This window comes from Mytilus galloprovincialis, chromosome 9, assembly GCF_965363235.1.
Source record: "Mytilus galloprovincialis chromosome 9, xbMytGall1.hap1.1, whole genome shotgun sequence".
Lineage (NCBI taxonomy): Eukaryota > Metazoa > Mollusca > Bivalvia > Mytilida > Mytilidae > Mytilus > Mytilus galloprovincialis.
Window position 1 is genome coordinate 83,271,560 of NC_134846.1, and position 14,357 is coordinate 83,285,916.

Genomic DNA, 14,357 nt, shown 5'->3' on the forward strand with positions numbered 1-14,357 from the left:
CCCCCCCCCCCTATACCTCTAGCTAATGCAAAAAAGTAAACGCATAACAATACGTACATTAAAATTCAGTTCAAAAGAAGTCCGAGTCAGGCTGGAACTTGGCCCTGTAGACACTGTATATATTTGTCTGTATCTATAATTCCACCTGATATTATACATGCTGTTTTTCCCTCTCCCACAACACCTTTCATAGCTGCAGCTACGGTAGCAGCGCCTGCTCCTTCTGCCCTTATATTGTTCATCTCACTCAAAAACTTAACTGCATCAGCCACTTCCTGTAGGCTAACAACAATCGAATCTGTCACAAGGCTTTTTACCAGAGGCAACATTTCAGGAAGAACGGATTTTACTCCAATACCATCTACAAAACTAGTCCGAAAAGAAAATGTGAATTGTTCCTCGGCTTGTAATGCTGCTTTCAACGGACAGGCTGTCTCCACCTCACATGCATATACTTTAATATGTGGATTGTGTGCTTTAGCAGCTATAGCTATGCCACAAATCAGACCTCCTCCTCCATAGGGAACTATAATGTTACTGATATCAGGTATACAATCCACTATCTCTAAACCTATTGTGCCAACACCTGAAATATATAAAATTTTCATTCATATCTAACTAGCACTAGCAGTTGACTCATCAGTAACGAAGGTTGAAACATATATATATATATACTAGAAAACACCCGCAAAATCGCGGGCATATATATACAGCTTGTAAACTGTTGTAGGATGATTTTTTGTAAAAGATAATTATTATGACTGGAGAATTTAATATGAGGTATCAAAAGCCCTCTCCCTTTTTTCCAAAGTCCATTAGGTGTTTCCTTTCTGTTAAATGCAGTTATTTTCGTGTTTCTGGCCTTATGTACCACAATTATTCTTTCCCTTTTTCTACAATGCATTTTTTGGTAAAAGTCAAATCAATTTAAATTTGCCCCGCTTCAAACATGAAATAAATGAAACTGCTTATAGACCATTATTATTCTAATAAAATATGCTTCTAGGACAATCCATCAGTGCTTTTTCTTTTGAGAGCCCTATTAGCATGCCAATGGTAGGATTTGAATCTCGTATAAATGACTAAGCTCATTTGAGGGGTGGTTTGAGGGCCCCTGGTCCCGAAATCCCGGACTTAAAAACATGAAATCCCGAGGTGCGTATCTTAACGAAATTTATATCCCGACATCCCGAAATTTAAAAAAAAATATTACCGCATCCCTTAAGAATCAATCCCGAAATCCCGATCTTAAAAACACCCGACTCCGACGTCCCGAATGTAGTATACGTCCTGCCTCCCTCTAATATCTACCCTCCCTTACCGAAAAATAAGCCCTGCAGCAAACATTTGCTGCAAACTTGCCGCAACCATTTTACCATGCAAAGGAAGTTTGCGGCAAGCTTGCGGCAAACATAATTATGCAAATTAGATTTGCCGCAAGCTTTCGGCAATCGTTTGCTGCAAGCTTGCGGCAATTGTTTGTTGCAAACTTGAGTTTTGAAAAAGTGACAGGAGTCATTCTCAAATGACATAATATACCTGTATTAAAAATGAAAAAGTTAAAATCTGAAATGTGTATTGAGTATAAAGCTAGGTAATGATTGCATTACGGAATTTTACTTAATCTTAAAAACACGATCATGATTATGCAGTACATCAGTTGCAAATTCAAACTTATAATAGCTTAAGTTTTTGAATCACACATACATGTATATAGTTGCTTACTTAATTATGTATGATGATAACATTAATCATTTTATTAAAACATGCAGTTCTATGAACTTTGTACTTGCACAATTACATATTATCCTATATTATTGAACCAAAATGCTTCCTTGATCTCTTATATGTGAAATGCATTTCAAACCACAACCAACATGACCTAGCCACAATTTCAAATTGTTAGCATCCAGGAAGTGCCAACTAGGCATGCCAAGTCAATATTGTGTAATTCCTGCAATGTTCTGGCAAACATATAGAATGGTCAAAGTTTTCTGCAATCTTGCGGCAAACATATTGAATTGTGAAAGTTTTCTGCAATCTTGTGTCAAACATTCTTTATTATTTTAAACTTTCTGGCAATCTTACGGCAAACATTGATGTTTCTGCAAACTTGCCGCAAGCTTGCAGCAATGTTTGCCAGAAGTTTGCAGCTAGTGGCAAACATCTGCAAACACTATTTTCTGTGTTCCTGCAAACTTTTTGTTTGCCGCAAGCTTGCAGCAAGTCTGTTGCAAGTTTGCGGCAAACAATTCAGTTTCATAAGGGCTACTTTCATTTTGGCCAAATCACTACTTTCACTTTCAACAATAAATTTGTATGCCGCATTTATGGGAATTATGTTTTCTAGTCTGTTCGTCAATTCATTCGTTTGTACGTCCGTCTGTCCCGCTTCATGTTAAAGTTTTTGTCGAGGTACTTTTTGATGAAGTTAAGCCCAACCAACTCGAACTTTGTAAATATGTTCCCTATGATATGATCTTTCTAATTTAAATGCCAAATTAGAGATTTTACCCCATTTCACGGTCCACTAAACATAGTGAATACATATAGTGCCGATATGGCATCCGTATACTATGGACACATCCACGTTTCACTTATTTCAATATATATGCAGCTGGTATGACCCTTTATATAGAAAATATTTCAGAAAAAAGTAGATATAATACACAGAGTCTCAATATATTTTTAGAAGTATAATCGTAGTTTACATGTGGATAAACGCGAAAAATAATTGTCTCTAAGGAGGTATAATAATTGTGGTTCTTGCGATCTAAAAACCATGATATGGAGAACGCTCTGATTGGCTTATTTATTTTTCATTTTTGTAATCTATCATACGATTGGTTGTTCATGTGTGGATGTTTAAAATCGGAAGTCTTATCCATGACTAAAAGTCAGTCTGATGACGGAAACAATATCCGGACACCTATTTTGTCGTTTTTCTCCCAAAAAAACTCAATCTGAATAATCATAAGAATGGATGACAAATGACTATGCATGTTACCTAAAGAACACAGAGGCATGATAATTAATTTATTGTGGAAGGAAGAGAAGTGACACACAAAATGAGGTCTTCTCGTTTAATATTATAGATATATGATATTATTATGCTAACTTAAGCATACTTTTAACCATACTATTCTTAATTTTTGCCTTTAAAGGGATATTAACTGACGAATCATAACCACCGAGTTGAGTCAAAAACCTCAATTTGATTTATAACTTGCTTCCAGATTGACCCGAATTACAAAAGAAATCAATAGACAATGAATCAAAACTTAATAAAGCATCAGCATTCGTGTTGGGTTTTTATCGGACTAGTCGTCACCTTATCATAATCAACCAAGATTACATCCAACGACTACAAATAGTCATGTGACATATGTTATAATAAATAAACATTAAAAGACAAACAAGTGCAATAGTGTAATGATTTCATTTCATAGATTAAAATATATATGTGAATCTTCATTTACCTACATTGAAGGTCAAGCAGTCATCTAAATAAAACATGTTGATCAAAATGCACAACTTATCACCTACTAAGTATCAAATAAAAAATTGCATTCGAACCAAACTGATACAGAATTTTTGTCTTGCAGAACAACAAAACATCAGTAATTTTTATAGATAATTTTAACATAATTAATCCGAAGTGAGATCCAATAGCAAATTATTATTCTAATCAACCGCTTTAATTAATGGTTGTAGCAAACAAAATGTTTTTTAATTTTTGCTTTTAATCAAGGCTTGCGTTTACATGTTACTCTATATTTGTGAAAATGAAATGTCTGGCAAAAAACTTGTATATCTGGTCTATCTAAACCAATCACATGTCGTCCAATAATAGTTGTCTTCATTTCATGCAATTATCAAAAGAGTTTTTTTTTTATTCATGATTCGTAATTTATTCAATATTCAAGTTCTTTTAAAAAAGAAACAAAAATGTAAACGCCAAAAAAAAAAACCCAAAAAACCCCAAAAAACAGTTTCATTTCAACGAGAATTATCATATGATACATATAGCATATCGTTTTGAAAAACAGTGCAACTGATTAAATACATCTCTGAATTTAGTTATTATATAGTTATCAAAAGTACCAGGATTATAATTTAGTACGCCAGACGCGCGTTTCGTCTACATAAGACTCATCAGTGACGCTCATATCAAAATACTTATAAAGCCAAACAAGTACAAAGTTGAAGAGCATTGAGGATCCAAAATTCCAAAAAGTTGTGCCAAATACGGCTATGGTAATCCATTCCTAGAACAAACAAATCCTTAGTTTTCGAAAAATTCAAAGTCTTGTACACAGGAAATTTATAAAAATGACCACATAATTGATATTCATGTCAACACCGAAGTGCTGACTACTGGGCTGGTGATACCCTCGGGGACGAAACGTCCACCAGCAGTGGCATCAACCCAGTGGTGTAAATAGTTATCAAAAGTACCAGGATTCTAATTTAGTACGCCAGACGCGCGTTTCGTCTACATAAGACTCATCAATGACGCTCATATCAAAATACTTATAAAGCCAAACAAGTACAAAGTTGAAGAGCATTGAGGATCCAAAATTCCAAAAAAGTTGTGCCAAATACGGCTAAGGTAATCCATTCCTGGAACAAAAAAATCCTTAGTTTTCGAAAAATTCAAAGTTTTGAACACAGGAAATTTATAAAAATGACCACATAATTGATATTCATGTCAACACCGAAGTGCTGACTACTGGGCTGGTGATGCCCTCGGGGACGAAACGTCCACCACTAGTGGCATCGAACTAGTGGTGTAAATAGTTATCAAAAGTACCAGGATTATAATTTAGTACGCCAGACGCGCGTTTCGTCTACACAAGACTCATCAGTGACACTCATATCAAAATAGTTATAAAGCCAAACAAGTACAAAGTTGAAGAGCATTGAGTATCCAAAATTCCAAAAAGTTGTGCCAAATACGGCTAAGGTAGTCCATTCCTGGAACAAAAAAATCCTTAGTTTTCGAAAAATTCAAAGTTTTGTACACAGGAAATTTATAAAAATTACCACATAATTGATATTCATGTCAACACCGAAGTGCTGACTACTGGGCTGGTGATGCCCTCGGGGACGAAACGTCCACCACCAGTGGCATCGACCCAGTGGTGTAAATAGTTATCAAAAGTACCAGGATTCTAATTTAGGACGCCAGACGCGCGTTTCGTCTACACAAGACTCATCAGTGACGCTCATATCAAAATAGTTATAAAGCCAAACAAGTACAAAGTTGATGAGCATTGAGAATCCAAAATTCCAAAAAGTTGTGCCAAATACGGCTAAGGTAATCCATTCCTGGAACAAAAAAAAAATCCTTAGTTTTCGAAAAATTCAAAGTTTTGTACACAGGAAATTTATAAAAATGACCACATAATTGATATTCATGTCAACACCGAAGTGCTGACTACTGGGCTGGTGATGCCCTCGGGGACGAAACGTCCACCACTAGTGGCATCGAACTAGTGGTGTAAATAGTTATCAAAAGTACCAGGATTATAATTTAGTACGCCAGACGCGCGTTTCGTCTACACAAGACTCATCAGTGACACTCATATCAAAATAGTTATAAAGCCAAACAAGTACAAAGTTGAAGAGCATTGAGGATCCAAAATTCCAAAAAGTTGTGCCAAATACGGCTAAGGTAGTCCATTCCTGGAACAAAAAATCCTTAGTTTTCGAAAAATTCAGAGTTTTGTACACAGGAAATTTATAAAAATTACCACATAATTGATATTCATGTCAACACCGAAGTGCTGACTACTGGGCTGGTGATGCCCTCGGGGACGAAACGTCATTCAGCAATGGCATCGACCCAGTGGTGTAAATAGTTATCAAAAGTACCAGGATTATAATTTAGTACGCCAGACGCGCGTTTCGTCTACATAATAAAAGACTCATCAGTGAAGCTTAAATCAAAATAGTTATAAAGCCAAAGAAGTACAAAGTTGAAGAGCTTTTAGGAACCAAAATTCCAAAAAGTTGTGCCAAATACAGCTAAGGTAATCTATTTTAATATAAGTTTATATAAGTATATAAGTTTTGTTACAGGAAATTTATAAAAATGACCATATAATTAAAAGAGAGGCGGAATAAATCTCCTGATTACAAATTGATGTCACGTTCTAGGAAAAGAGGACATGATTATGGTCACGTACGGCAATCAAACATTATCTTTTTTTATTTGTGAAACATACATTACAAAACGGTCTACCAACTTGTGATGGTGTTCGTAACATTTTTGAAAAGATGACTTCAACTTTACCACTTGGATCATTTTTTGATACCTTCTTTGTGAACACCAACATCCTGTTGAGGAAATCAGGCTTCAAATTGCAAGGTCTTGCATAACATATCAACTGATAGATATATACCCAATAAACAAATGACGCTTGTAAGTTCCTACATAGACATACTTGTATGCTAAAATTATCTCTTTTGTCCAAAGGTTTTGTTCTCTATAGAACCAAATTGTCAATATTAAGCTGTAAGTTAAGGCGACAGTGGTTTATCGATTTTCAAATCCCGTAAATCGATCCGGGTGTGATAAATTAAGAACAAAACTGATGGCATCGTATGAACTCCAAAAGGATCGAGAGCGTATGCGTCAGCAGGGTAAAAAGTAAAATCACAAAAATACTGAACTCCGAGGAAAATTCAAAACAGAAAGTCCCTATAAATCAAATGGCAAAATCAAATGCTCAAACACATCAAACGTAAGAGTCTTTTGTTATGCATGCATTAAAAATTTTAACCCCGCTGCAAATGTTTGCACCTGTCACAAGTCAGGAATCAGATGTACAGTAGTTGTCGTTTGTTTATGTAATTTATACGTGTTTCACGTTTCTCGTTTTTTTATATAGATAACACCGTTGGTTTTCCCGTTTGAATGGTTTTACACTAGTAATGTTGGGGCCCTTTATAGCTTGTTGTTCGGTGTGAGCCAAGGCTCAATGTTGAAGGCCGTACATTGATCTATAATGGTTTACTTTTATTAATTGTTATTTGGATGGAAAGTTGTCTCATTGGCACTAACACCACATCTTTTTATATCTATTGACCACCATATGAATTGACACTCATTCAAAATATCATAATCGTAAATGTGTTATAATCGGTTAAAGTACTGTCAGATGATTACACTGGTACTCAAAGTCTAAGACAAGGAAACAATGTCGCAATTGAGTTGAGACACCGAGACATAGCATTGGTCAAACAAATCGTGATGACGACTATCAAACTTGATTTCAGTCTTTTTATAACACTGTTGGAACAGTTTTTGTGTGAGGAGCACATCCCTTATCATGAAGTCAGCATAGTTTGAACATCCATGCACGAACGAAATAGGCAAATATGTTAATGTCAAACAATAATAATCTGTGATTGATTCAATTATAAATCTTTCTTTCTATGTGTCAACATCAGGGAGAAGATAAAGATACTAAGCAGGCCTTTTTCTTTAGTGGTATTGACCAGAATATATAAGATGTAAGCACGCATTACAATGTGGGTTATTCAGTGTCGGACAACATCAATACATGTATACCTGAGAGTGAAATTTAAGAACTTTTGAATTTGAATTTGCGTTTTTTTCTGTTGGTTGTAACAGAAGTTTGCTTAATATGAGTACAAAATCAAGTCGACCAGTAGTGGTGCAGTGACTGCTAATATCAATTAACTAAACTAAACTAAATATGTTGTCAATCGAAAAGTCCAGCAAATTGGATAAAGTCATCTTCTGTGATTTTTGCTTTTGAAATTAGCGAAGTTGTTCATAAACTCATATTTCTAATGACCAAACATAAGGAATCTTTAAACTTACCTTTCTAATTTTTGTAAAAACAGTTCTGTTAAGTGAGGCAATGTCCTAGATCTATCAATATAATGGAATTGGATGCAAATGTCATACAAGTGAGATGTTTGGCTAGCTTTAAAACCAGGTTTAATCCGCCATTTTCTACATAAGCAAATGCCTGTACCAAGTCAGGAATATGACAGTTGTTATCCATTCGTTTGATATGTTTGAACTTTTGATTTTGCCATTTGATTAGAGATTTTTTTTTAATCCAGTCTTGAAAGACGACATAGAGATTATATAAAGAAATGGCTGTGATTGGCTGTTATATCATTTGCACAGTTTTCCGCAGCTGGAAGCATATCAATTTAATGAAGTTGCATGCAAGTGCACTTATGTCTTTAAAAGAATGTTTAAGTTTTGAAAACAAATGTAATGTTTACACAATTTACAGTCTTTTTCATTCGTTTTGGAGTTTAGAATTTTCTACTATCTACACTTCACTTCCGCATAATCTTTTTAAGCAAAATTAAAGTTTTCCCATATGATTGAATAGGCTTTTGAACAATCTAATTACAACTTTTTTTCTGCAAATCTTTTAAATCTTTGTTTTTTGATGAAGAAGTTATGCTAGATATACTTACTAAATATGTGATGAGACAGCTGTAAATGTTCTCCTTGACAACATTATGTATGTTAGGTTATAGAACATGTGCTATTATTAACAGTAACAATGGAACAAGGAATGTTTTCTCGGTGTTTGTTACAAATACTAAAAACCATGACCAAATTCTTTTACAGAAACATGTACAAAATATTGGTTTGGGAAACTGATTAGCCTACGTGAAGACACACACTGGTGTTTTTTGGTGGGATTGTTTTAGGGCATGTACATTTCTGTTTAAGACAGGCAGTTATTTTGGTTTATAAGCAAGTAGCTTCTTCCTCGTCAAACATGAAAGCTAAGTTATAACATCACGTTATTTATATAGTTAATGTGTTGATGAAATATTTACCAGTGTTATGTGGAACTAGTTATCAAAGGTACCAGGCTTATAATTTATTACGCCAGACGCGCGTTTCGTCTACATAAGGATCATGAGTGAAGCTCAGATCAAAATAGCTTTAAAGCAAAACAAGTACAAAGTTGAAGAGCATTGAGGACCAAAAATTAAAAAAAAAGTGCCAAATACGGCTAAGGTTATCTATGCCTGGAATAAAGAATGTCCTTAGTTTTTGAAAAATTTAAGGAGTCCAGCATAAGGCAAAGCTACAGAAAATTAATATTGCATTAATGTAAGAAGCGCTACCTATAACCGAAGATAGAAAAATCAAAGACAAAGCTTAATACCTGCAACAACATCTGGATCACAGACAGCATGAATAAATGTTCCCTGCATTCCTTCATAGCTATGTGTCTCAACTGCCTCCCACCATTCATCGAGCTCCACTTTCGTTATACTTCCTTTTAGTTTTTCAATTGCTGATAACTGGTTCAATGGACTGTGACTTGGAACTAGAACATTACAACGCATGTCCATATCATCTGCAATCCAAGCCAAACATTTAGCAAAATTACCAGTACTAGCAGTGCAAACCCCATGTTCTAAAGTTTCTAATGTAATTTTTCTCATAGCATTTAATGCACCTCGTAGTTTAAATGAACCACATGGTTGTAAATTTTCCAACTTTAAAAAGATCTGAAAAATAAATAATTGATACTATTGAAAGGAAAGGATATTATTACGTATTAATCTATGTTTAGAATCCGTTCATACACATGGGAAAGAAATAAAGAGAAAGAGCAAAAGTAAACTGCTTGGTGTTTTCGACTGAGAGTCAAAAGGAAGTATACATTAAGTGAAAGCCAACAGCCAAATGTTTATACGATCCCTACAATCTATTTGAGTGGAATTCTTTGTATATCGTTTTGCCATTGCAAAAACTAGTAGTACCGATATGTTATTGTATTAACTGGATACACCCGTGGTAGCATGACTGAGGCTGGTATTGCAAAAGACTTTATCTTAACGGTATTTGGCATAGCCTTTCGGATTTTGAGTACTAATAGTTCTTCGATGTCTTACTTTATTTGGCTTTTGTTTTCATAACTTTTCTTATTCTACCGGGCTATATAAACTGATGTGGTCTGATCATTTTCTTCTTCAGAGGACCTTATGAGGGCATTAAAAGTTAGGCACAATATACCAATTTAAACTCATAGGTCGACACCAGAAGACAAAAAAATGTAAAACAAAAAGACTAAACGACAAACAACAGTATTCAAAACCCGTCATTGGATAAAAGACGAACCCTACCAAAAACCGGGGGTGATCTCAAATGTAGAAAACTTACATCTTTATGGTCCCATAGTTGGACTAAAGGTGTTGGTTGTAGCTTCCCTTTCATGTACTCACTAGCCTCCTGTATGTCAGACAACTGGACAGGTCCAACATCACGACTCATAGTGAAAGAACTGAAACAATAAAGGAAATAAAGATATCAAATGTATTTGAGAAACAACAGATTTGAGCTTTTATATGAATTAAAGTAAACAAGGAAGTAAGGAATAATTTATCAAAACAAAACACCACCAATCACAAAAACAAAAATTCAAAGAGCAACATTAATACTTCAAGAGCGAGGAGTTATGTATATACACGATCTTAAACTCAAACCGCTCCAAGTATTGAAAAAAGTAGAAAAGAAATCAAACAGAAACTATTTACCATAAATACTAACCTATCTAAACTAAAGCTAAAAGATATTATAAAAGTGCATTTTGGTTAAATCAGATCAAGAATCATGGTACCATGGAATCGAATTTTGGTTCTCTCCGAACTATCAAGTTCTCCTTAATTCGTGTAGGTTTTTTAAAAATTTATTTCTAATCAACAACCACACAACAAGACACTCAAGAATGTTTTTAATAACCAACGCATATTTTTCTAAATCTAGAAAGATGAATAAATGGTACAAACATATTTAAAGCTGCATATACTAAGGTGTGTTGTAAAGAGAAAAGAGAAAAATACTACACATACCGTTGACAGCTCGGCTTTTGTAATTCTTATACATATGCATACCGAATATCCTTGCATTAAAATAAGTGGTTCCTTTCAAACTCTGACATGTAAGTTTTGCAAAACATTTAAAGTCAATAGATCAAGACTGAAGGGGGCAGAGCCAAAACATATCCATTAGAATAATATGTGCTACTTGCTAATACAAATGCATACCGATGATCCTTTACCATTATTGAAACATTATTCGTGCCTCTTAAATTGATCGAATCACAAACTTTAATCTCCCTTAAAATTAATCGTTCCATTGATAATGCATCAAGATATCACTAGTGGTTCCCCATAAACGGACCTATTCACAAACAAAATGATGTAAAGTACATTTAAGCAAAAGAAAATTACCAGGACTGATCGAGGTGACAGGACCAAATAATGTCCATTGATATTGGACGTGTCAATGCAAATACACCCGAATAACAAATATCATTGACTAATCACTACTTGTTCCCCATAATCTGACCTTATACACAAACTATTACATTATTGATGTCGCCGACGCCGATTTCGCTGCCAGAAGCAGCACACATACGTCTCCCTTTTTAAATCCGTCGAGTCGAGACAAAAATACATAATTCGAGGTAGCAGCTGTCGTTACAGCTAGCAGGAGCAACAGCTTTTCCGTCGGATATAGTTTTTTAAAATGGTAACCTGTGAAATATATTATGTATTTTGATTTTTTGGGGAAATCAAAATAATGCAATGGCATTAACGGATGTCAAGTTGGTTCAATATTCAACATTTAACATTCAACTTTCCTTTTTTTTTCTTGTATCCTTTTTTAACATTCTTATTCGATTTCAACATTCAACATTCGATTTCAATATTCAACATTCAATTATTTTTTTTTGCATCCATTTGCAACATTCAACATTCGATTTCAATATTCAACATTCGATTTCAATATTCAACATTCAACATTCAACATTCAAGATTAATTTTTTTTTCTTGTATCCATTTTCAACATTCAACATTCGGTTTCAACATTCAACATTCGATTTCAATATTCAACATTAAATATTCAATTTTATTTTCTTGTATTCATTTTCAACATTCTTATTCGATTTCAACATTCAACATTCTATTTCAATATTCAACAGTCAACATTCATTTTTTTTTCTTGCATCCATTTTCAACATTCAACATTCGATTTCAATATTCAACATTCAACATTCAATTTTTTTTTCTTGCATCCATTTTCAAAATTCAACATTCGATTTCAATATTCAACATTCGATTTCAATATTCAACATTCGATTTCAGTATTCAACATTCAATTTCAATATTCAACATCCGATTTCAATATTCAACTTTCGATTTCAAATTTCAAAATTCAATTGTCTTTTCTTGTATCCATTTTCAACATTCAACATTCGATTTCAATATTCAACATTCAACATTCAATTTCTTTTCTTTTTTTGTATCTATTTTCAACATTCTACATTCGATTTCAACATTCAACATTCGTTTTCAACATTCAACATTTGTTTTCAACATTCAACATTCGTTTTCAACATTTAACATTCGTTTTCAACATTCAATATTCGTTTTCAACATTCTTTTTCAACATTCGTTTTCAACATTCGATTTTCAACTTTCAACATTCGTTTTCAACATCCAACAGTAGTTTTCAACATTCAAGATTCGTTTTCAACATTCGTTTTCAACATTCGTTTTCAACATTCGTTTTCAACATTCGTTTTCAACATTCTTTTTTCAACATTCGATTTTCAACTTTCAGCATTCGTTTTTAACCTTTAACATTCGTTTTCAACTTTAAACATTTGTTTTCAACATTCAACATTCAACATTTGTTTTCAACATTCGTTTTCCAACATTCGTTTTCAACATTCGTTTTCAACATTCGTTTTCAACGTTCGTTTTCAAAATTCGATTTTCAACTTTTAACTCTAAATATTTGTTTTCAACACTCAACATTCGTTTTCAACAGTCAACATTCGTTTTCAAAATTCAACATTCGATTTTTAACTTTCAACATTCGTTTTCAACATTGAACATTCGTTTTCAAAATTCAACATTCGTTTTCAACATTCAACATTCGTTTTCAACAGTCAACATTCGTTTTCAAAATTCAACATTAAATTTTCAACTTTCAACATTCGTTTTCAACATTGAATATTCGTTTACAAAATTCAACATTCGTTTTCAAATTTCAAAATTGGTTTTCAACATTCAACATTCGTTTTCAACATTCGATTTTCAACTTTCAACATTCGTTTTCAACATTCAACTTCGTTTTTGACACTCAACATTCGTTTTCAACATTCAACATTCGTTTTCAACATTCAACATTCGTTTTCAACATTCACCATTTCTTTTCAACATTCGTTTTCAACATTTAACATTCGTATTCAACATTCAACATTCGTTTTCAACATTCAACATTCGTTTTCCACATTCAACATTCGTGTTGAAAACGAATGTTGAATGTTGAAATAGATGCAAAAAAAAAAAAAAAAAAGATTGAATGTTGAATGTTGAATATTGAAATCGAATGTTGAAATCGAATGTTGAATGTTGAAAATGAATACAAGAAAAAAAAGTGAATGTTTAATGTTGAATATTGAATGTTGAATGTTGAATATGAATGTTGAATATTGAATGTTGTATATTGAACCAACTTGACATCCGTATGGCATTATCAAACGCCAATTTCATAAAATTCTTTTGCATAATAAGACCTAGAAGTATTCAATTATTTTAAGAATGAGCCATACGTATGTCATATTAATAGACTTACCTATTGGGTCCAGATCCACAATGTCCTAAACTAAACTAAAATAATATTTATGGTTTCTATATATACATATATATATGTATATAGACATTATCGTGGAAACCCAAATGAACCCCTCACATAAACTTGATATATCAGTAATGTTCTAGGAAGATTTTATGTCTAGTATACGCACTTTGTCAATCTTGTTCATAATAATATTGCGTGTGCATCTATCTTTTTGTCTATTTCTTGTTATTGATGTGCATGCACACTATATTAAAATCAATTCCAGGTGACTGTAAATCTTAAAATAATTCCTGAAAATGACAACCTGTGTGTTTTTTTTACATATAACTATGCATGCAATCTGTCTAATTTGCATGTAAATGCAATATGTTTTACAACGAAAAGGCTAAAAAGGTGTGACATCTTGACGGATTATTTTTTTTTATTATTACGCATATATACTAATCTTTACGTGATTAAAATGAATGAACGGGGTCAGCCATGTAAATAGACAACCGAGGGAAAAGGTGTCTTGTCGGTCATATTTGCTCTTATCTTTTATAATTTTTCAGAACATGTGTAAAATTGTTGTTAAAGGGCAAGGCAAATTGAGGTTGAGACCTGGTTTGCCTACATTTGATTATACCAATTGTCTATTAGTAAACATAACACAAAAGACAAAATGTTAAATTAGCACGCAATT

At 33.4% G+C, this 14,357-nt stretch overlaps 1 protein-coding gene across 1 annotated transcript; it reads right to left on the minus strand.

The window, feature by feature from the left end:
- Positions 1 to 86: 86 nt before the first annotated feature.
- Positions 87 to 13,729, minus strand: LOC143046859 (L-threonine ammonia-lyase-like). The gene is made up of 4 exons (XM_076219920.1): positions 13,670 to 13,729; positions 10,184 to 10,304; positions 9,180 to 9,528; positions 87 to 586 (listed from the first exon to the last, which is right to left on the minus strand). Exons 2-4 carry the CDS (start codon positions 10,292 to 10,294, stop codon positions 87 to 89), a joined length of 960 nt encoding a protein of 319 aa, XP_076076035.1. The 5' UTR covers positions 10,295 to 10,304; positions 13,670 to 13,729.
- Between the last annotated feature and the right edge of the window lie 628 nt (positions 13,730 to 14,357).